Source organism: Saccopteryx leptura, chromosome 6 (assembly GCF_036850995.1).
Source record: "Saccopteryx leptura isolate mSacLep1 chromosome 6, mSacLep1_pri_phased_curated, whole genome shotgun sequence".
NCBI classification, from domain to species: Eukaryota; Metazoa; Chordata; class Mammalia; order Chiroptera; family Emballonuridae; genus Saccopteryx; species Saccopteryx leptura.
Genome location: NC_089508.1, coordinates 172,020,978 through 172,044,243, shown reverse-complemented (window position 1 = coordinate 172,044,243; position 23,266 = coordinate 172,020,978). Strand labels below are relative to the sequence as shown.

Below are 23,266 nucleotides of genomic sequence, written 5' to 3'. Positions count from 1 at the left end.
TGGTTTCCCATTAAGTTTCTCTTTTAAAGGAGAATCTTTGCTGTTTTAAAAGTTAAAATGTTCTGCCTGACCAGGAGGTGGCGCAGTAGATAGAGTATTGGACTGGGACGCAGAGGACCCAGGTTTGAGACTCCAAGGTCATTGGCTTGAGCACAGGCTCATCTGGTTTGAGCAAGGCTCACCAGCTTGAGCCCAAGGTCGCCAGCTTGAGCAAGGGGTCACTCGGTCTGCTGTAGCCCCTCGGTCAAGGCACATATGAGAAAGCAATCAATGAACAACTAAGGTGCCGCAATGAAGAATTGATGCTTCTCATCTCTCTTCCTTCCTGTCTGTCCGTAACTATCTGTCCCTCTCTCTGTCTCTGTTTCTGCCACAAAAAAGTAAACATGTTCTGATGTGGCCCAGCCCCTTACCTGGCACAGGAGTCCCTGCCATATGCCACCTTCTGGGTCTGCTCCCATCAGTGCAGCCTCTGGCTGTGCTCTTGCTTGTGAGGCCACGTGACCTGTACCAAGCTCCCCGGTGACATACACCAGAGCAGTCCCTGCAGGTGTGGCTCTTGTGCTGTTGGGGGCGGCATTTTAGTGTGTTCCCAGCTGGGTGTCAGCACGCCCCTCAGCAGCGGTCCGCAGTTCTGTGACCCTTGGCTCACGTTCAGTGGCCTGGTTCAGTGTTCCCAGACCTTCGGTGGGCATCAGGGGCTATGTTAAGATGCATGTTGCTGGATCCCATTCCCAAAGGTTCTGAAAGAGTGGGTTTTTGGAGCCCAGGAATGTGCATTTTTACAGCTTTCTGGGGGTTCTGAGGGAGTAGGTCTAGATACTGGCACTGCAGACAGCTGGTTAGGGCCTTTCCCCGGCAAATCAAATCTCAATCAGACTGAGAGGGAAAGTCATTTACGTTATCCAAGGTGTTTGTTCCTTGGACAGAGGGACTCTCAATTAATTAGAGCCTATAGGGAACCATCGATCTGAGCCAGTTTCCCAAAGCGGGGTGTCTCTGCATGCTGGAGAGGTTGTTAAATGCAGGTGATGGGGCCCCATCCCCCATCCACCAGAGAGAACTCTGAGAGTGTGGCCCAGGAATCTGGTATTTTAAACAAGTTCTCCAGGGACAGCCACGAGGTCCAAGTCCTTCCACACCCTGAAAAGATGAGGGAAATGGAGAGTCAAAAGGTAAAAGTGACATGTCCTCAGGGACAAGACATATTTGAGACAGAACTGGTTCTAGACCCTGAACCTCAATCCTAGGGCAGTGCTCACCCCCAGCACTTGGCTCAACAATCGGGAGGGCCCACAGGGTCTTTGTCACCTGAGACACCCCACCTGCTGGCTGCCCTGGGACAGGCCTCCACCATCCGGAAAAGCGTCAGCTCACAACCCCATGGAAACGACCTTTGATCTGGCCAGGTCACAGTGCGGATGTGTATGGGAAGGAGGCGGGCGGAGCGGCCAGGTATGCAAACATCTGGATCTCCGCCCTGCTTGCGAAAAGGCCCAACACACAGACGTGACCAGTGCGTACAAATGGAACCCCACTTTATTAGCAGTTAGTTCGAGATTGTACATTAATGGAGGAAGGTTCCCGCTTTTAACACAACCCAAAACGGCTGGTTCGAGAGCCCTGATCAGGTGAGCTGGCTAGCGCCCCCTCTCCATGCCTCTCCCCACCCCCACAAGAGAAGGAAACCTCGGCCTGTGCCCCCAGCGTGCCCCCCACCCTCTCCAGTCAGCCCTCTCCTCTCCCCAGGAAATGACATGAATTTCATGCACGAGTTACAAAAGGAGCCCTCTTGCTGATAATAAAAGCTAGCAGTCATAGAAAACCCTCACCTCCCTCGTTCTCCCAAGGGCCGCAGAGAGGAAGGAGGGAGGGAGGGATGAACTTATTCGGATAAAACACAGCCAGTCTCCCCAAGCCCTTGACATTGACCCCATACAAAATCTATGCCCACGGGACTGAAACCATCTCCGCAGTCTGAGTCGGCGAGGCTGGGAGCTGAGGCGGGGACGGGGGCGTGCCTGGGCCCTCCATCCTCACTTCAGCTGGAGCAGACCTGAATCCTTTTCTGGCATTTGCAAACCCCTGCTTTAGCTCCACCTAATCGTTCTATAAATGGGTAAACTGAGGCCCAGGGAGGACAACTGTCACGCAGCTACTAAATGTACCCAGTTGGGATGAAACTTCCCGTCTCCTGCCTCCAGCCCAGTGCTCTTCTCTTCACACCACAGCTTGGGGGAGGTGGTTCGATTCCTGAGCTAGACCCTTCCCTGGTATATCCCAGGGGCCTGGCTCTACTCCAGTGCACACAGACTGCAGGCCTCCAGGAGGTGAAGGCCCAGAGACCATAACAAAGGAAGGGGGGAGGCTGTTTGGTGCCCTGTGGTCCATCACCAGGATTGAAGGGGGTAGCCCAGGCTCTTCTGAGCCAGAGGCGTCTCATTTCCAAAAGGCCCAACGCTGCTTGGTTCAGCCTCCATGCATGCAGCCTCCTCCTCCTAGAAGACCCCCAGGCTTTCCTCCCAGGCCTCTCTGCCCTGAGCTCCTGAAGCTCCAGCCAGCTCCCCTGCTGGTTTGGCACTTGGTACAGGTGACAGTAGAGGGGCACCTGAGGCTGGAGGGAAGTTGTCAAGTCAGCACAAAGGCAGAAATCCACACAGCCTAAATTATTCTTGACAACACAGGGGCTAGGAGAGCTTGTTCTGACACCAGGAGGAAACAACCAGACAAATGAAGAAGGCCACACTTCTCCAAGACAGCAGGCCTGCTGGCCTCAGAAACAGTGTCATTTAAAAAAATCAATGTGAGCGGGAGGACTTCCCAACGTCCGACGAGATTTAAAAAGTTACAAAATGCACTGTGTGCCCCTCGATTGGATCCAAATCCCAAAACCAGGTATAGGTTATTTGGGGAAACCAGGGAGGTGGATTGGAGAGCAGGTATGAGGATATTATTGTCTCAGGGGTGATACTGGACCACTACACAGGAGGGTATCTTCACCTGTAACGGATACAGGCTGCAGCATTTTGGGGTGAGGTCTCACAATTTTTACTTTTAAGAGAGTTCAGAAAAAATTCTATGTGGAGAAAATAAATGTACCAAAATGCTCATTTTAAATTTAGATGGTGGGTTGACAAACCTGTGAGGCCAGCTTCACACCGGGACCACCACTCTGCGTGGGTCAGCCCAGCAGTTTTCTGCTGCTGGGGACAGACCGCTGCCCATCACCTGAGACCTAGAGGTACTGGCTCCTTCTAGTTAGGGGCTCGGAAGAGGCCCATCTTTAAATTTCAGACTCGTCCATCCATCACAAGATGCCTGCCCTGTGGGTGGCTCTAGAACCCGAGTGACTGAGGCAGCGTTAGCTGGCCCCCACCCGTGCCCACCATGTGGGGCAAGGGCTCGTGGAGGGTCAGCAGAATGAGTGGCGAGTGGCGAAGTCAGCTACGTGATTTAAACTCTCTGTCTTCTGGCCACACGCTTACAGTGAATCAGCAAACACTGAACAAGCTGATGCTGCTACAGCCACTGACCTCTGGCTCTCGCTTTACATGACAGGGACCTGTGTGCTCAGAGCTCCTGGGGGACTTGTCTCTCTCCCCTCTGCAGGTCCTGGCAGTGGGTCCTTGAGAAAGATTCATTAGTGGGTAGGGAAGTAACAGCAGTGACCAGATTTACATGTGGCAGGTCCACTTTCCAGCATCCCAGAAGGGCCAGGACAAAACTCCCTGATACCTTCTCTGCTGCCATAGGACCGCAGACCTGCCTGCTCCTCCCCAAGGCCAGAGGCACGGAGAAATGGAGCTGCTGGCCCCGCAGGCATTCAGAGATGGGAGCAGGCGCCCATGGCCAGAGGGTAGACTTCAGAAGGTAAGGTCCTCACAGGTCACAAACCCGAGCTCCTCGCTGGCAGATGGGAAGTGAGGCCCAAAACTTGCACTATAGAATTTACTGCCTACTTTGGGAGGCTGGTTCACGGTGCGGGCAAGTTGTCATGAGCACACAGCCGGCACACCAACCTGTCCTGAGACACCCGCTCCTCACCCCGTGTGGGGTTGACAACGCTCAGGGCTCCCGGCTCAAAGGCCCCGACAGGAAGCACAATGGGCACGCTTCTCCGGCTCGACCACGAAGCCACGTGCAGCTGGTCTCGCCACGGATCCCAGTGAGAAGTTGGGAGAGGGGACTGGTTCAGAGCTCAGACAGACCCAGGCCTCACAGGCTGGGAAGGGCCTTCCGAGGCGGGGAGAGGAAGACAGGGGCAAGACAGAGCAGATGCAGATCTGAGAAGGCACCCTGGCGGGGAAGGAGTGGTTTGTCCCCATGTCCTGGAGTGACCAAGGGAATGACTGAGGGAAGGACAGGAACCTGGCACGGAGTTGGGTCCCCAGGGTGGGCTCAGAGGCAGTGTGGCATTGGAAGAAGAGCACGGACTCAGAATCGGGAGCTGCAAACTCGACCCTCGGCCCTGCCCCCCACCCGCTCTGTGACATCGGCCAAGGAGGCCACCTCCCGTGTTTCCATACCCAGGAGGCCACCTCCCGTGTTTCCATACCCAGGAGGCCACCTCCCGTGTTTCCATACCCAGGAGGCCACCTCCCGTGTTTCCATACCCAGAGGACTCTCCAACCCCAAGACGCTCGAGTCTTCTGAACAAGACAAGGCTCTCCAGAAGGACTTCCTGGGTGTCAGTTCGAAGCTGAACTGGCAGTGGGAGGGGCTGGGGAGAGCACCCCAGTTCAGTCACTTCACATTGTTCAAAAGGAGGGTAGGAGCAGATCCCAACCAGAAAATAGCCCCGAGACCCACCGTCCGCAGGGGCCTGGAGACAGCTCCCAGGGCCGCTCCCCACCTAGCACCACGTGAGGGGAGGGGCCGGCCAGCCTTCAGCCCAGCTCACCCACCCCAGCCCGGCGGGTCCTTTGGCCAGAATTCCCCCGGGGCACTGCGCTCCATGAAGCCCGATTTCCCGGAGAGAGGAGGCCTGGCCCCTGCAGCTGGCCACCCCTGTTCGGCGGGGGCAGCCCAGGACAGCCACGGCACTTGGGAGCGGGAACAGGGAGCTCTCTCCTGAGTCACCTCCGAGCTGTCTCCCCGAGGCCCTGGACACAGGAAGACACGCCCGCCTCCTACCTGCCGTCTCATTCGTGCCGGAGACATGACACCCTTTGGGACTGGGGCTTGCCACCATTTTGTATGATTGAATTAAAAACAAACCCAACCAAAAAAAATATAATATATATATACAAATTATATATATATATATATGTATATATATATAACACAGTGCGACCCCAGCACCCAAAGTATAAACTCTGGCACCAAGAAAAAAAAATATTAAAATACTTTAGCTTCTTAGTATTGGGGAGGTTAGGGGGGCTCAAGGAACCCTCGGCCACAGGGCGCTGGGGCAAAGCCGTGGATGGCGGTCTCACCAGCTCTGCCCGGTGTCGGCCAGGGGCCAAGGCTGGGGACATGTGTACACTGGAACATGTATACTGGCAGGCTCCTGAACCACCTCAGTCTTTTACCACAGGAAACACCACACATGTCATATCCCAGGGTGGAAAAGGGGGGTGGGATCGAGGCCTGGGTCTCTGGGTCCAAATGGCATGGCAGTGCCCCAGGGCCCTGAAGGAGACCTTGAGGACTGGGTGGGTACTGTAGGAATCAGAGACGTTCCCCCCAAGGGAAGGTGAGATGTGGAGGCATGAACCAGAATGTGTGTGGAAGTTCAGAGTTCTCTCGGGGTGCCACCTTCGCATCCAGCCTGGTGACCGACTCTGGGTGCCCAGCTGACCCCTCTGAAGGGCCTGGCTCGACACAGGGAAACGTCCAGTCTCTCTCCCTGGTTTGGCAAAAGGCCCAGCTGGGCTCTTCTCCCTTATTGTTTGGAGGACAGAGAAAATATGGCAGCTAATACTGAGGGGGGACCCCACTGGGGCAGATGGATGGAGAGGGGATGGTTGGTGGAACACAGTGAGGGACAGAAAAGAGAGTCTCATGGACCCCCTTCTACAAGGAAGTGGCCTCCCCATGAAAGGCTGTGAACGGAACGGACCTCTGGTGGCTAAGGAGGTCCTGGAGGCCACAGACCCAGCACTGGGTGCTCGGAGGCGCTTGCGGACCTGCCTGGGCTCTTCTCTTGGCTCCGCCTGGTCCTTGGCAGAGTATTGCTCACGAGGGCGCGGCCAGCCCGGCCCAGCTGCCCTCTCTGCAGGTCCGTCTGGCTCAGCGTGCGGCGGGGCGTCCCTGCCGTCACGGACGTGCGTCCGGCTGTGCTGCCACAGCTACCTGGTGTTCTGCAGGTCCTCCCGCAGCCAGGTGGGCAGGGTCTGGCCCATCTTGTACAGCAGCTTGGAAAGCTCGACATTGTGGTCCCGGAAATAGTCCTTCAGGAAGGCGCGGGACTGTAACGGGAAGGGAAGCTCAGATCCACTGACGTCCTGGCCCCTTCCCTTTAAAACCACCATTCTGTTCGGACCATCCCATACGCCTATTACTTATTCACAATCTTTTTCAAAATTGTACCCTCCAAAAGGAAGCCCCTACATAGTAGGTGTACCAAAACATAGCACACAAGGTCAAGATGCTTGTGATAGAGAGAAAAGTCCCAATGGTTAGAGTGGTGTCCCAATATGCCAAGATTACAGGTATGATTCCCTTGTATGGCCAGGGCACAGACAGGAATCAACCAATGAATGCATAAATAAGTGGAACAACAAATTGATGTTTCTTTCTCTCTCCCCCTTCTTCTCTCTCTCAAATCAATTTTTTTTTAAAAAAAAGAATAAACAAGGCCCTGGCCGGTTGGCTCAGTGGTAGAGTGTCAGCCTGGCGTGCAGGAGTCCCAGGTTCGATTCCTGGCCAGGGCACACAGGAGAGGCGCCCATCTGCTTCTCCACCCCTCCCCCTCTCCTTCCTCTCTGTCTCTCTCTTCCCCTCCCGCAGCCAAGGCTCCACTGGAGCAAGGATGGCCCAGGCACTGGAGATGGCTCTATGGCCTCTGCCTCAGGTGCTAGAATGGCTCTGGTTGCAGTAGAGCAAAGCCCCAGATGGGCAGAGCATCACCCCCTGGTGGGCAAGCCGGGTGGATCCCGGTCGGGCACATGCAGGAGTCTGTCTGGCTGCCTCCCCGTTTCCAACTTCAGGAAAAGAAAAAAAAAAAGAATAAACGGCCATCCAAAAAGTGCTAAGGCCATTAATGTAATGTGCTGGGTGTAGAGAGCAGGGGAGAAGGCTCCTTCCAGTTACAGCGACCCCATCCATTACCCAGCTGCTGCAGAAAGTGTGTCCACTTACATCCAAGTCCATCTCTGGGTATTTCCGGCCCTTGCTTTTGCCCAGACACTTGGTTTTTCCTCCTTCGAGCAGTTGACACCAAAATCCTTTCTTTGGATCGAACCTGTGGAGGTAGGAAAGCCTGTGGGTGGGAGCTGGCCTGGCACACATCCTTCCCGCTATAAGGCGATGTTCACAGACCCCAGGAAGGGCAGAGCCCAGGAGACTACAGACTCCACTCCCCTGTGCGCACTCTGGAACCCACAGATTGTGGGGGGCTGATACTTGCATCCTTCGGCCCATGTTTTGTCCCTGACTCCACTAAGCCCGCCTGCCTCTTCTTCCAGTGATGGACATGCTGAAATACAATGGCAGATGACGCAATGCTTCATAAAAGTGCTGCTCACCCCCGGGTTGGAGAACGCTCAGGAGAGGTTTCCGGAAAGTGAAGGCGGGGTGTGTTCATGTTATGGATCGCCGGTGGGGCTGGAGCTGGCAGCCGAGAGAAGGGGAGGCTCACAGCGTGCGAGCCACCATCTGGCACGTTTCATTTTTCGGAGGAAATTTCAGAAATGACAGCTCAAGGCTGCCTTCAGGATCTGAAGTCATGCTGGGCCTTCAAGGGCATTTTTTGGGAGGTGATATCTAAAGCTGTCCCAAGGAGGGGAGGCAAACTGGCATCAGAATTCAGCCCCAGATCAGGAACCATTAGAAGATTCGTGGGCACGAGGACAGCAGGGACACAAGTCACATTTGGCAGGTGATGGAAATAGGGCGTTGTGAATGGGCGCCAGGGTCAGCATAGATAATGGTGATGGCGATGGTGATGGTGATGATGATGATGATGATGATGATGATGATGATGGTGATGATAGCAGCTATATTTATTCAGCCTTACTCTGTGCCAGGCACTGAGCTTAGAACGCCACGTGCATGCTTTCATTCAACACAGTGAACCTCAGGGACATATAATTTATTACCTTATCCCCAGCTTGCAGGTGAGAAAAGTGAGGCTTGAAGGAGCTAAGACATGTTTTCAAGGTCACACAGCTAAGGAAGCCATGGATCTGGGGTCCCAGCATCTCCACTGTCCCAGCTCACACCCTTAGCCGCCTCTCCTTTCTGCCTCAAAGCGAAGGACAGACTGCACTTGCCCACGTTCCACTTCCGAGACAGAAGGGAACGTTCTGTCTTGTGAGACTTCCCTAAGAAGGTAGCTAGGAGGGGCGGCTTTCTTTCTCCTTCCCGAGACCCCATCACCCAGCTGAGTGTGCCACTCGTCTGTGACGCAGCCACGAGCCCTGCAGCACGAGCTGCCACTGACTCAGCCGGGAAGGGCGCTGTCAGCAAGTTCTTCAGAACTCGCACTGGGTTCTGGATGACGGGGATTATTAGCCATTAACAATATTTGTAGTTTCCTTTTCCTGAAATTATATTTAAGTCATAATCTAATACTAAGAAGCCCTTGAGGGAAATGGGGCTGCTCACTATTGTTCTGACTTAGATAAAACACTCTGAAAATGTTCAACCCAGACTGAAAAGAACACCTCAGGAGTGGGACCAACCAGAGTAGAAAAGATTTATCACCTCCTTTTTCTTGAATCACTACCTTTAAAAATATGACTCAAGTTATATTAACATTAGCTTTTCTCAAAAACTACCATCAAGGACATTCATCCTTCCTCACACTTGATGCTAATTAACCTGTGTCTCTTCCATAATCATTCAAGCCTTTGGTGTTTGGACCCAGGTGCCTGCTCAGGAAATCCCCGTTTAAAGGCCAAGGCAACACTCACGCCAAGGTTTTGTGGTAGTCGATGGTGCTGGTCACCCCGAGGAACTTCTGCACTGTGTCCATCACTTTGGCAGGTTCTGTTCGCAGCAGTTTGCCATCCAAGACCAGAATCTAGAAAAACAGGAAAGGGAAAAGGGTGATCTGAACCTGCTTCCACTCCAGTGGCAAAGGGCCCCTGTTTTCTGGGGCAGTAGCCGTGGTGACAAACCAGGGTCCCTGTGCTCTGGAGCATGTTTTCTCCTTTGAATGGCAGGTGCCCCCAGACTTCAGTCCTCTGTGGTCTCAGTCCCTGTTCCCTGCTAGCGTCCCCTGACTGATGTCCTAGAGTATAAGCTAACACCAAACCTTGCCTACCCCTCCTATCTCTGTAATGTCCCTCTCTGGCCTCTCCCCAAGCTTCTGGCCCATAGGTCACTCTCCTGCCTAAGTCCTCCAAGTTTTCCTAAAACGTGTCGTGTGATCTGGCCCTGCCTACCTCTCCAACCAGGCTCTCCCTCCATCTGTGGCCCCTTAGGGGACACACATTCACCTTGGGATAAACAAGACTGAAACCTCTGAAGACCCCAAAGGTCTAACTCGCCCGAGATGGCTCCTCTGGCCCCGTGACTGGGGGAAGGGAAGTCAAGGCTATCTGCTAACCAGAGCAAGCCAGCGCTGTGATCGCCCTCCCAAGGGGGAGGGACAGGCAGCTACCTGGTTGGCATGAAAGGCGCTGAGCCAGCGCTCAATGTGGGTGGCGTACCAGCCGGGGACCAGGCAGCGGTTCTGGAGGGCGCGCAGCTTCGAGGACGCGTCGGGCCCAGCCGTGATCACCTCGTGGAAGGTGTACTTCAGGGCCACTGGGTCATCATGGGCTCGCTGGTGCTGCAGGCAAGGGGAGGGCGTCAGCGTGTTACTCGGAAGGTACAAAGGGAAACGCTTTGGTGGGAGAGCAGCCACGAAGTAGCCAGAAGACCCTGGGCTAAAACAAGGAGCCCTGGGTTCAAGCCCTGCCTCTGCTTCACATCAACTGACCTCTGGCACGTCACCGGCCCTTCTGAGCCCCAGTTTCCTCATCTTTGCAAGACGTGAGTTCGACTAAACCAGGGTTTCCAAATGTTGGTAATTTGCACACCATCTCCATAATTTCTGCAATATCCACAGACCACCTGTGTGTGGCAATGTCAACATACTTTTCTTTACGTCGACTCATTTTTCTTATTCATATACAGTGATTTCAAAATAAAACCCGCTATCTCCTCCATAAATGGAAAACTGGGACAGTAGTCACATATAGAAGGTTCACCAATACGATAAGAACAATGCAATATTCTCAAACACCAGCCAGACACAAACGTCTGCTATAGGCCCTGACCCCAAAGCTTGCACTCTTTGTTGAAGACGCAGCCTGGCAGTGTTAGAATTTCTTTATAGAAATCAGAAAGTGTTATGGACTGAATGTTAGCCCCTTCCCCAAATTTATGCGTTGAAGCCCAACCCCCCAATAAGATAATATTTAAGATGAGACCTTTGGGAGATGATGAGGTTTATATGAGGTCATGAGGGTGGGGCCCTTATGATGGGATTAGCATCCTATTAAGAAGAGACACCAGAGAGTACACTCTCTTCTCTCTCTACCATGTGAGGACACAGTGGCGGTTGTCTAAAAGCCAGGGAGAGCACTCTCACCGAGAACTGTACTGGTGGCACCTTGATCTTGGACTTCTAGCCTCCAAAACTATGAGAATACATTTCTATTGCTTTACACACCCGTCTATGATATTTTGTTATGACTGCCTGAGCAGGCCAGGAACGAGGGATGGGACAGAACTGAAAAGGGGGAAAAGCCAGGTTTGAACCACGTGAGATCATGCCACGGGCTGTCAGTATCTGCAGAGTTCCCAGGCCAGAGATCAGGGGCCTGCCGAGCAGGGGTACCCCTCACATGTCCCCACACTCCCACTGAGGACCGCACACCCAGCTCAGAGGAAGGGGAGAAGTCTGTGGGACCAGAGAGCAAAGGGGGTCTGTAGCCAGCCCCCTGCCAGGACTGTGGACACAGGGAGGCCACAGAGAGGAGAAAGCCACCTACAGCACCCAGGCTAGCAGGTTCAGAGGGTGACAGGGAGCTGCCCAAAGTGGCCTGAGGAAGCCTTTCTGGACTGGCTGGCAGATCAGGTATCTCCAACCCCTAGCAGGTGGCGGGCAGGGGAGGACATCCCTGAGTAGGCCTGAGTCCAAGCTCTTCTGTTAGCCCAGAATGGTGCACAGAAGAAATTAAGTCAGGCTATGGAAATTCAAGAAATTTCTAGTTCTTACATAGTCAAGTAAGGATGAGGAGTCATATTTTCTCAGCATGGATGCACTGCAGGCAACTTCCTGACCTGATCAGGAGTTTGTATCCTCCACTAAGAATGGCAGGTGCTGTATCTCATCCTTCTCTGAATCCCGCCCCTGCCCCCACCCAGTGTCCAGACGGCCACAGTTAGTATCAGCCCAGGTCACTATTCACCAAATCAAAGTAGAACCAGCTGCCACCTCTTACTGGTGTCAGAACCAGAGGCCGGACCCCAGACAAAGCTAGGAGGTCTCAGGCAGTAACTGTTGGCTGGGATTCACCAAGGATTTCTGCCTGTCTCCTCCACCAGGCTAGAAGCACTATGGAGATGGGACTCTATTCGAACCTACCGCCACACCCCAGGAGCCTAGCTAGGGCACATCATAGGTGATTAGTAAATATATATTTGTTGAATGAATAAGCAGCTGAGTGGCCGACAAAGCCCCATGTCCCCACCCAAGGCCCTGCCCCAGCCCAGCTCACCTGGTACCAGGAATAGGCCCGGTCTGCTGGGTTGATGAGGATGGTCAGGACCTTGGCTTTGGGCAACAGGGCGGCTGCCCGCCGGGGCGCCACTTCCGAATCAAAGTAGTTGGCGCTTTTCTCAAAGTAGAAGTCAGAGGTGGTGTTGGAAGGGATGGGGAAGAACTCCATGTACCTACAGGAAGCCGAGAGATGGGGCTCACAGTCAAGATTCATGAGGGAGGGGCCTGAGGGACACAGCACAGAGGGTGAAGGTCTCTGGGGGCTGAACTTCTACAAGCAAGCAGGGCACGTGGCTCCCAGCCAAGCAAGAACTCGCTTCTGGCAGGGATTCTAGAGGAAGGGCCACTGGGGGGATCTGAAGACTGATGGGTTGGATATAGGTGCGAGCATGGGAAGGGGCTGTGTCTGCATCCTAAATAAACACAGTACGTACCCTGAGTAAAACTGACAGGCCCTACCTCTCACTGCCTCTAGGGGGCGAGCTGGGACTCGGAGCGGCCTGACAGCTTTCCCCATGAACTTCCCCTATCCTACCCAGAATGACCGTCCACACCAGTACTTCCAGACCATCTACAGTGGTTCTGAGGCCCCCTCAGAAAACTAAATGGACACTCCAGACCCCCCTCCCACCACCAGGGGCACCTATGGATGCAAAATAGAGGTACATTTTCAGGGGTTTGTGGAACCAAAGCCCACGATGCCCACCCTAGTTAAGGTGTAGGGTTCCCACTCTATCCTGGGGCAGGGTTCTCCAGGGTGGTCCCAGGGATCCCTTCATTAGAGCCACCTGGGGACTTGGGAGGTCCCTGCGCCCACCCTACATATATCTACAAAATCAAAATCTTGGGAATGAGGTTGAGGAATTTCACTCTCTCCTTTCTTTCTGCACTTTATTCATAAAATGCACCTTTCTGTCCACAATCCACTGTAATACCCGAACCGAGAAAGTGCTGGAAACAGAAGCTTCTTCCCCCCTACGTTTGCAGCAAAGCCATTTGGCAGCAAAACCTGACTTATTCATCTTACTTAGCACAGCCATTCACATGCTTTGCCGCAGACATATTGATGTATTTGCTAATGGGGTGCTGCCCCAGACCCTGCTGACGGTGTTGCTAAATATATGGTGTCACAGCACATTAGCTCTCTGCGATTGGAAAAATGCCGACTTCCAATAAGACATCTGGCCACAACGGGTTTTAGATAAGAGGTTGTAAACATATTAGAGATATGGACAGAGAGACAGGTAGGTAGGTGTAGGTAAGTAAACAGAGAGATGAGAGACAAGAAAGAGAAATACACACAGAAATACAAACAAAAAACCCGGAAGAATGGCCAGGTAAACCACTGACATAAAAATAATAAACAAGAACAACACATGTATAATGTAAGAAAAGACAAATAACAGAGAAAGATGCAATTTGAAAAGCTGGAACATAAAACCATCCCCACGCAGCCCCCTCCCCAGCCCTGACTTAACCTCTGGTGACCCCTGGTGGAAGCTGCAGTGTCAGCCACCTCCCCAGCCGACACCCTGAAGTCTAGCAAGCTGACTCTGAAGGACCCCCAAGAACACTTTGGTTCTGTGGTCGAGAAACACAGTGAGAAGGGCCATTTTTCGGGTTGAAACACTTGGATTTTAGTCCCTGCTCTGTCCTCAGCTCTCGGGACCTTGGACAAGTTCCCGTCCTCCTCTGGGACTCAGGATGTTTCTGTGCAAGCAAGGGAGTAGCTGGAATCAGACTCCCAGCCACTGTTGACCCCGAGCAACGGTGCAGAAGGGAGAATAGCTTCCTCATTGAGTGTCCAATCTGACAGGCTCCAACGCCATGACTCCAGGGTCACCGCTCTTTGTCCGTTTACAGGAACTTTAGCTGTGTGTGAGCAAGCACCAGCTGTTTCCTGCTGTGACCATAGCAGATCTCCTCCTGGGCAGGTTCTTCGATGGCCTTCCTGTCCCCCTGTGGACAGAAAGACCCACTCACCAGTCGATGCCTTTGTGATAGTTGTGGCCGTTAAAAAACTGGATCTCCTCAAAGGTCTCTGAGCTGGGGTAGTTGCTGCTGAGGTCTGGGTGCATGCCCAGGAACAGGTAGAGGGCCGTGGTGCCTGCAGGGATGGAGGGAGGCTGAGACCAGGGCCCGGCCCCCAACACACAGAAGAAGTCTGGAATCCTGGATTCTGGTTCTAGCTCTCCATTATTCACTGTGAGATCCTGGAAAAGTCCCTTCCCTTCTCTGGGCCTTAGTTTCCACATCTATACAATGAAGGAATTATATTAAACCCAGGATGGCAAATACATGACATGCATGTGAGTACCTCAACTCCTACACCCATTGCAGACATCACTAATCCACCACAGCACTCTTCATCACTATGCGAGGACTTGGCCTCAAAATCCTTCTCACCACTGTACTCCAGCAGCCACATCCAATTCATTACAGTCTCCTCATTCCCAAAACTAGACGGTTTATGCTGAGCCCTTGCAGCTGAGGGCCTCTGTTCTCTCTGGCACTCAAACAGGAGCTCAGAGAAAAGGGAGCTCCAGACCCTCCAGTCTGTTGATGTGAAATTCTTGAAGGGCTAAGAAATCTGGCCCAGATGCCTTTTCTTCTAGGTGCCCTCACTCAAACCCCCACCCCTATGTGACAGCACAGGACCTACCCTACCCTCCTTCAGAGAGTGTATACCTTTCTTGTGTGTGAGCCTGTGGTTAACATACTATAATGAGAGACTCCAGCAGGGAAGGAGACTTTAGACTTTGGTGATTAAGAGTGTGCATTTTGGGGTCACAGAGACCAGGGTTCAAGAGCTCAATCTGCTATTTCCTAACTGAATGTGTTAGAGGAAATGACTTAACTTCTCTGGGCCTTGAGTTTTTTACTGTAAAACGACAGTACATGTTTGTGCTTTATAGTACGGATGACAAATACTTAGCTATCATATCAGCACCTCTCCCTCCTGCACCTCTGGCAGACATGACTAACTGATCACATGATTAACTGATTGCAGTCCTCTTTGCTCTGAACCAGTTTTGCCTGGCACTGCTTGAACTTGCTGAGCAGCTGATCTGGGCTTCTCTGCCGGTATTCAGAGATTCCTAGCACAGGGAGAACTCCCTGAGGCTGTGGTTCAGAACTCCATGCCCATCCTCCACCCTGACAGGCAATTCACGTTCACCCCAACTTTACTCCTGCTTCCCAGGAAGGAGCGGGCAGGTTATTGGGGACTGATATCAGGGCAAGGTAGCCCCTAAAATTCTGTGCTTGAGACAGTAGATGGTAGGGCAGTCTGATCAAGGCTGCAAAGACCTGCCTGTTTTCTGGGGGCCAATGATGAGGAGTTTGGGGAAGCGGTCACAGGTCTTCTCCTTGGACCAGATGTCTTTGTGACGTTTGTCCTCGCAGGGGTCCTACAACAACAGTGGAAAAGGTGTTAGGGGGTCCAAGAATCCAATGAATTGACTCCCGTCACACAAGGATTTGTGGCTCTTACAGCCCTGACAGGCTTTACTACATATGTCCTTGTCACATCCCCACCTCGGGACACTGGGGCAGGCAGGAACCATTTCTGGTCAGTCCTAGCAAAACGCTCTGCCTAGTGTTTGGCATGTAACAGGAATTCACAGCGCCTGTTTAAGTCAAATGCCTGAGATGTGTCTCAACCAGGGGTCAAAAACTTTTACTATAAAGTTTAGTTAATCTTCTGAAATGTTTAGTAAATATTTTAGACTTGGGGACTATCTGGTCTCTGTCGCAATACTTGTCTCCACTCTTGTGGCATGAAATCAGCCACAGATAAGACAGACAAGAATGGGCGTGGCCGAGTCCCAGGAAAACTCTATTTACAAAAATAGACCAGGGGCCAAAGTTTGTGGACCCACAGTCTGAACTCTGAGCACATCATTAATTCCAACTTCTGTTTCTAGTTTTTGACAGCCCCCAGGGACAGACTTCCCCCAGAACGGTCCCAGCTCCCCTCCCTCCCATGAGTCTCCTCTCCCATGGCTTGGGGCCTGCTGCAGGGAGGAGGCAGAAAAGACTAAAGGTCAAGCCAGGCTGGGCAGTCACTTCCTAGACTTCATTTGCATTATATTCACTTAAGGTTTGTGCTGCTGTTCTTTTTAGAGGCTGTGTATGAGTGTGCGTGCCTGGAGGTCTGTGTGGGAGGTGTGCACACCTGTGCATGAGAACAAGTGAGTGTGCCCATGCTGATGAGCAAATGTGCACCTGAGTTTACACTCCAGAGTGAGCCTGAGGGTGTGAGGGCTGAGCCCCCGAGCCCATGTCTGGAGTGTGCGCCTGTGAGCAGTGGGCATTCCCTTCCTGCGACAAAGTCCCCCCGACCCACCCACCTGCCAGAGCGGGTCCTTCTCCTCGGAGAAGATCTGGAAGTACTTCTGGGCCAGCTGCACAGGGGGCAGCGTCTGCAGCCGGAGGTTGGTCCAGGAGTGCAGGAAGCGCACCAGGTGCTTGAAGGTGTACAGGCCCAGGCGGTCATTCCCGTAGTTGGACAGGTGCGTCATGAAGATGCTGATCTGCTCCAGGGAGGGGGTGGGAGGCAGGGGCTGGTCAGCCTCTGAGCCACCTTTACCCCACTTCTGACCTTTCGGTCTTGCTTCAGCTTGAAGGGCCACTCGATAACCAGTCCAAGGTTCATCGGGGCCATCAAGAAACTTGCTGTGTGACCTTGGGCGGGACATAGCCAGGTGAATGTAGGTCTGACTGGCCACCAACTATTATAGCCCTGAAATGGGAAGCTGACCTACTGTGTGGTTATTTGGGTGTTCTGTTTTATTTATTTTTTTTGAGGGGGTGCATAAGGAATACTCAGTTATCCCATAAAACTAAATACCACCACCACTGGATACCTACTTAACATCTATACTTGATATCTATATATATATATATATATATTTTTTTTTTTTGTATTTTTCTGAAGCTGGAAACCGGGAGAGACAGTCAGACAGACTCCCGCATGCGCCCGACCGGGATCCACCCGGCACGCCCACCAGGGGGCGACGCTCTGCCCACCAGGGGGCGATGCTCTGCCCCTTAGGGGCGTCGCTCTGTTGCGACCAGAGCCACTCTAGCGCCTGGGGCAGAGGCCAAGGAGCCATCCCCAGCGCCCGGGCCATCTTTGCTCCAATGGAGCCTCGCTGCGGGAGGGGAAGAGAGAGACAGAGAGGAAGGAGAGGGGGAGGGGTGGAGAAGTAGATGGGCGCTTCTCCTGTGTACCCTGGCCGGGAATCGAACCCGGGACCCCTTGCACGCCAGGCCAACGCTCTACCACTGAGCTAACTGGCCAGGGCCTTGGTATCTATATTAAAACATGAATGATTATTTCCACTTTACAGATAATGAAACAGGCCCAGAAAGCTCAGGTGAATAGTTTAGACTGTATATATTGATATTATATATAGTTTAATGTATAAATAGTTTACTATGCATATTAATATATATGTATGTAAATATAATATATATGTGTGTGTATATATACACACACACACATTTTTACACACATACCAAGATTGGCAAGAGAAGATGGTCTAAAATGCTAACACTATTATATTGAAGGGCAAGACTATAAACAGAGAAAGGAGATGGCTTAGATTCTCTGCCCAGGAGATGCTGCACAGCAGGGACAGAGCCAAGGCTGGAGAAGGGGTTTCCTGATGCCCGGTCCTCACACCTGCTCTACCCCGGCTCCTCCCGGGCCCGGGAGGCCTGCTTGGGGCCGACAGGCTGTCTGAAGCTCTCCTCACCACAGACCAGGCTGTGGAGCACTCACAGGATTGAGGAGCACGGTGAGGAAGAGCTCGCCCCCATTGATGATCTTGTCCAGCTCGCCGGAGCCACCAGGGTACTCATTGTAGAAGATGGTGTGCGTGAAGAGGCCGCAGGTCTGCCGTGGGAGGACCTGGGGGTGGGGCAGAGAGGAGCTATGGCGTCTTCAGGAACAGATGGGGGTGGGGGGACCCTTCCTCAGAACAGCCAGGGTGTCTCCTCCTGTTGTGACAGCACGAACCCCCCCTTGGGGGTCTTCTCCCACAAAGACCCACAGCCCATGACATTCTCCCAGGTGAGCCCACAGGCCTGGCCATTTTGCAAACTTCATAGCCATTCTTTGAATGAGGTGAGCAGACCCAAAAGTAAGGTAGATGGGCTAGTAATGTTTCTGGATACTTGGACTGTTTGTACAGCATGGGTCACTGACCCTGTCTGGAGCAGTTTCCCTAGTCATGCTCTGCAACTCCTGTGTCAGCATGAGAACCCGTCTGGTAGTCCTCCTGGTCATGCATTGGTTTAACTCTTATTATCTGTCTCCTCTCATGGGCTCCAAGAGACCAGAGAACTCACCTATGTTGTCACCACCTCCTCCGGGAGTTAATTCGAATGCCTAGTACCAAGGAGGTTGGTGGGTTGGTGGGAGGGTGGATGGGTGGATGGGTGGATGGGTGGGCGGATGGATGAATGGATGAACTGGCCTCCCCACAGCTGCCCCATCTGAGCTAACCACTCATCCTTCCAGTGGCACAGGCCAAAAACCATGGAATCATCTTTGAGTAATCTCTCTTTCCCACACCCAACATCCAACTCATCAGCAGATCCTGCTGGCTCTGAAATGCTCAGAGTCCGGAATCTGACCACGTCCCAACATCGCTCCCTGGTCCAAGCCGCCACCGCCTCTTGTCTGAAACGCTGCAGTCGCCTCCTAACTGATCTCCTGCCTCCCGCTTTGTCCCCAACAGTCTCTGCTCCACACAGCTAAAATGATGGAAATCCCTTTAAAATATGAATAAGATGCTAACATAACTCCATTCAAATCCTTCCTAACTCAAACTAAAAGCTAAAGTGCATCCACTGACCTTACGTTGCCCTTCGCGCATGATCTGGCCCATCCTCCCTCTGGCCTCCCCTACCACCTGCCCCTCGTTAGATCTCCTCCAGCCCTACCGGACTCCTGCACACCCCGCACAAGCCTGCCTCAGGGCCTGTGCACTGTCTTCTCGGCCTTGAATGCTTTTCCTCATACAGCAGCGAGGCTCACTCCCAGGAAGGTCCTCCCTTATTTAAACTAGCTTTCCTCACCCCTCCCACACACTCCATACCTCCCAGACCTACTTGATTTTTCTCCAGGGCATTTATCACCATCTGACCAATGTATCCCTTATTTGTGAGCGTCCCGTCTCCCTGTCTCCGTTGGGTTTGTGCACTCCTATATCCCCAGTGCTTAGAACAGGGTCAGGCACACTGTCGAAGCTCATGAAAAGAATTTAAGTAAGCAAACAAATGAGAGACAGAGGCCTGTCCCTCGGTCTCACTAGAGGCCCCTTTAAAGAATGTTCATCCCTTGTCGCGATGGCTAAGAAGGAGTTCATAAAAGGGGCATACTGGCGGCTCGCCCTCCTGGGCGTGGAGAGCCTCAGATGCCGGAGAGGGCAGCGGAAACTGGCCTGAAACCCCGAGCAGGCTCCCCAAGGCCACGTTTCCCGGGACAGTGTGTGCACACCGCCTCCCGGCTGCCAGGGGCCCGCTCACCATGATGCCGTTGTGGATGAAGCCACGGCGATAGCGGGCCGGCTTCAGGTGGGGGTACTCCTCCGTGCTGGTCACACGGATGCTCCACACCTGCTTCCAGGCCTCGTACAGCTGCACGTGCACAGGGTACACGCCCGAGTGGTGCGGCGCCACGGCGTACCCCATGTCTGTGGGAATTCCGTGCTCCTGGGGAGAGGAGGGCCAGGGCAGAATGAGCGTGGGGGTCCATCCCCTCTGGGCCTTATTTCCCCTTTGCAGGACGGGAGAGAGAAATCAGAGACTAGAATAGCAGGGCAGTGGGCCCAAGCTTTCGTGGTATAGATGGGGAAACTGAGGCCTGGCAGGGAAGAGCATGTGCTCAGAGTCTCCAAGTGAGGAACTAACTCTCAGACCAGTTCATGCCCTCCAGCCCCCAGGAGTGAGGGACAAGGCAGGGCTTTTCCTGCCTCCCTGGCCGCAGGTTGGTTGGTGGGCCCACGCTGAGCCACCACCAGACCCCGTTCCCTCCGGCTGAGCACCCCTCCAGCCTTCCCGAGCCTCCCATTCTAGCCGGAAGAGAGGAACTTGGGCTCAGGACACAAACAGGCCTGGGTTAAGTCCTGGCTCTCATTAGCTGGTGTGGCCTCCCTGAGCTTTGGTTTCTTGTCTAAAAGTGAGGCTAGCGATACCTCTTGGGGTCTCTGTGAGGCTTCCATGAGACAGTGGCTACAAAGATGTTACTAAAAAGCCATCAGACTGAACTGAGAAAGCAGCCAGAGGTCCGCAGTCGGACCCCGAGCCCAGCCCTAGCCCGCCCGGCTCTGGCCCGTAGGGAATCTTACTCACGACAGCGAACTTCTTGTTCAGGGCCATCTGCTCAGCCAGCACAGACTGGTTGTGGAACAGGTGGGGCTGCATGTGGCTCCACATGTGGGGGAACCACCAGAACTCCTTCACATAGGACAGCAGCAGGTCGTCCCCAGCGTCCTCGGCATCAGTACCTGCCGCCCAAGCACAAGCAGCTCAGCCCCGCCCTCCCGTCACAAGGTCCTCCAACCGGGGCGGGTGCGCAGGGACCGGAGGGAGCAATGGCCACGCCCCCTCCCCTAAGAGGGACAGCTGCCTGAGCTACAGCACAGGAGCAGACAGAGCCCCAGGCCAGAGCCCTGGCTTTGATGCAATTTATGACCTTGGCCAAGACCTTCTGCTCTCTGCAATGCAGGGTTCAGAGGCAACGATCCCAAGGGTTTCTGCCTGCTCCAATCCTATTCCTATTTTCATTGGATCATTCATCTTTTACTTATTGATCTGTGGAAGCTCTCTGCATGTATACAGGATGTCTAATGCTGTCTCGTGTGTACTGCTACCACCACCTCTGATATGCTAAGGGCTGAGAATATCAGAAAGGCAGAGAGACGACCCAGGGTGGCTCTTATTTGGCTTTGGAGCTACGCTGGATACTTCTCCCCCAGAACTGCAGGCTAATAGAGTTTTGCTTAGAATTCAAGAGAAGCTGCCCTCACTGTGGCTCAAGCAGAAGGCTGCCAGAGGAAAGGCTCACTGCAGGTGACACTCAGGTGTCACCTGACCTCTGACCCAGGCCCTGAAGGGGCAGAACATGAGGAATGTTGATAAGCCCAACAGAGGAAGGAAGGCATGAACCAGACAGCCCAGGCCCTCAACCTCAACACTTAGGGCTTGAAAATAATGGTGCTCACGTCCAGAGTGGGTACAATTATAGGACTTTTTCACTTTCTGTGTTATATACTTCTATAATTTTTCAAGTTAAATTACATTTTTAAGCAGAAATAGTTCCAATCATTTTAAAAGGTGGGCGTGAGGGAGTGACAGAAGACAGTTCGCCAGGACAGCACAGTCTGAAGGCGTGGGGGCTGGGGGGCCTCGCTGTGCTGTCGCCACCCCGAAATGGCCTCTGCCTGGGGCTATGACTGTTCTGTGAGCTGCTGGTTGGAGGGCAGAGGGGTGGGCAACAGGGACCAAATGTGCCCCTAACGTGGCCCATCAGACCACCTGGAAGGTGCTCATCGGGTACAGCCAGGCCCGCTTACCTGTGTGGAAGAATTTCCCTGAGTAGCCCAGGTTGAAGGTGAAGTTTGGGATGTGTGTGCGTAGTTCGTTCTGTGTATCAAACAGGGCCTGAGGCGGGCAGAGGAGAAGAGCAGGGATGAGGACAGAGCCAGGAGCTCCGCTCCACCCGCCGGGGCCTGGAAGTGCCTTGCTGCTGCAGGCCCCGCTAAAAAGAGTGCAGGGCCTGGTGAAAGAGGAAAACATGGGACTTCTGCTCAGAAGTTAAGGGTGCCAGAAAGCCAACAGCAGGGGTTACACCTGGCACGGGCCCTGAGTGGCTGCACGGGTCCCATCCCCATGAAGCCAGTCCTATGTGACAACCTACACCGGGCTTCTGGCGAGAGAAGTCCTAGACTCCAGCCTGGCTCTGCGTGTCCTTGAGAAAGCTTCGTAACCTCTCTAGGCCTCACTTTCCCCAAGAGTGAAATAGGGATAACATCACCTTCCTCATGGGGCTCTGAGAACTAAATGATATTGCACATTAAACTGCCTGACATTTGGTAAATGATGAAAAATGGTGGTGTGGTATGTCATGTCTGTTTTTGGTCACCGCCACTATAAGCCTCATGTCTAATGTGGAGGATTTCTCCTCCTAGGTGGATGCAAGGCTGATGTCACAGGACCACGACCTTTCCAAACACACACTGGGCGCCCAGCAATGCAGTGTTCCCATGCAGGGCACACCCAGTGCTTTGCAAGTCAATGAAGGGTTGTTGACACTTCTGAAACAAACGTACAGTTGTACTCTGGGGTTAAGACTCAAAAATATCCTTGCATGACGCTTAAGGCGGCTAAGAAACCCCTATTCGAACACATTGCAGCCTCAACGTCCCGGCCCTCCTGGGACCACTGCCAGCATCTCACCACGACCACACTGCCTGATGGACAGGTGTGCTCCGGCTGGGCCTCAGTGCCCTGCTCTGTAAAATGGGACTTACAACAACGCCCACATCACAGGGCTGCTGTGAGGAGCAGATGAGGCGACGCACAAAGAGGCCCGAGCCCAGAGCCTGCCCTGGCCCAGTCCTGAATAAGCGGCTGCTGTTGGTCATTATTTAAATCGCACTGTGCAGCCAGTTCTGCGCCAGTTAATGAAGCGACAGTCATGTCTCTGAAAGAAAGGCTCAGTTGTGGCCTGTGCTTGGGAATTATAGAAAAAACCCCACCTCTGTCCTTTTTCACTCACAAGGACATTTAAGGCAAAGGGGACCCCGGCTGGCCATGTGCTTTGCAGCCTGTGCTGAGCACAGCGTACAGCAGAGGGTGCTGCTGTTAGGATTCTCTTACAGAAACAGCCCCAAACTGTTAGCATTCCTCCCACTCTAAAAACTGGAGCAAGGAAAGAACCAAGAAGGGCAGCTTCAGGGTTCATGGGGGACATGGTGAGCCTGCCTGGTTTCATCAAGGGGTCAACCTCGGGCCGGCAACGATGACCTAGGTCACAGCAGGCGAGAGCACGGCTGAGCCACCAGCAGCCTGTCCTAGGTGACATCTCAGGAAGAAACACACTTGGTCAAGATCAAAGCAGCACTGCCCTGTCCCCGGAGACTGGAGCCGGAGGTCTGCACATGCACCCTCACGCCCCCGCACGCCTCACCCCAGCACCTCTGTGAAACCCTAGGATGGCAGAAAATACCCTGAAACCCTCCCCTCCACTCCAACTTGTCAGTTGACAGCTGAGGCTCAGAAATGGGAAGGGACTTGCCCAAGCCACCCAGTTAAGGTCAAATTGGATCTTGAACCCAAATCTTAACTCCTGAGACAGTGCCTGCTCCCCAACAC

General features: G+C 53.3%; 1 protein-coding gene across 6 annotated transcripts in view; it reads right to left on the bottom strand.

The window, feature by feature from the left end:
* Positions 1-1,521: 1,521 nt before the first annotated feature.
* Positions 1,522-23,266, bottom strand: part of NDST1 (N-deacetylase and N-sulfotransferase 1) — an 83,076-nt gene continuing 61,331 nt past the window's right edge. For all 6 annotated transcript variants that reach the window (XM_066343099.1, XM_066343097.1, XM_066343098.1 and 3 more), the window contains 13 exons: positions 21,466-21,553; positions 20,243-20,397; positions 19,418-19,603; positions 17,667-17,795; positions 16,231-16,413; positions 15,192-15,288; positions 13,862-13,985; positions 11,877-12,051; positions 9,770-9,940; positions 9,078-9,187; positions 7,303-7,405; positions 4,597-6,410; positions 1,522-4,509 (listed from right to left, as the gene is read on the bottom strand). In XM_066343099.1, coding sequence (XP_066199196.1) covers positions 6,291-6,410; positions 7,303-7,405; positions 9,078-9,187; positions 9,770-9,940; positions 11,877-12,051; positions 13,862-13,985; positions 15,192-15,288; positions 16,231-16,413; positions 17,667-17,795; positions 19,418-19,603; positions 20,243-20,397; positions 21,466-21,553 — 1,641 coding nt within the window. In that variant the 3' untranslated portion in view covers positions 1,522-4,509; positions 4,597-6,290. The remainder of the gene's footprint in view (positions 4,510-4,596; positions 6,411-7,302; positions 7,406-9,077; positions 9,188-9,769; positions 9,941-11,876; positions 12,052-13,861; positions 13,986-15,191; positions 15,289-16,230; positions 16,414-17,666; positions 17,796-19,417; positions 19,604-20,242; positions 20,398-21,465; positions 21,554-23,266) is intronic.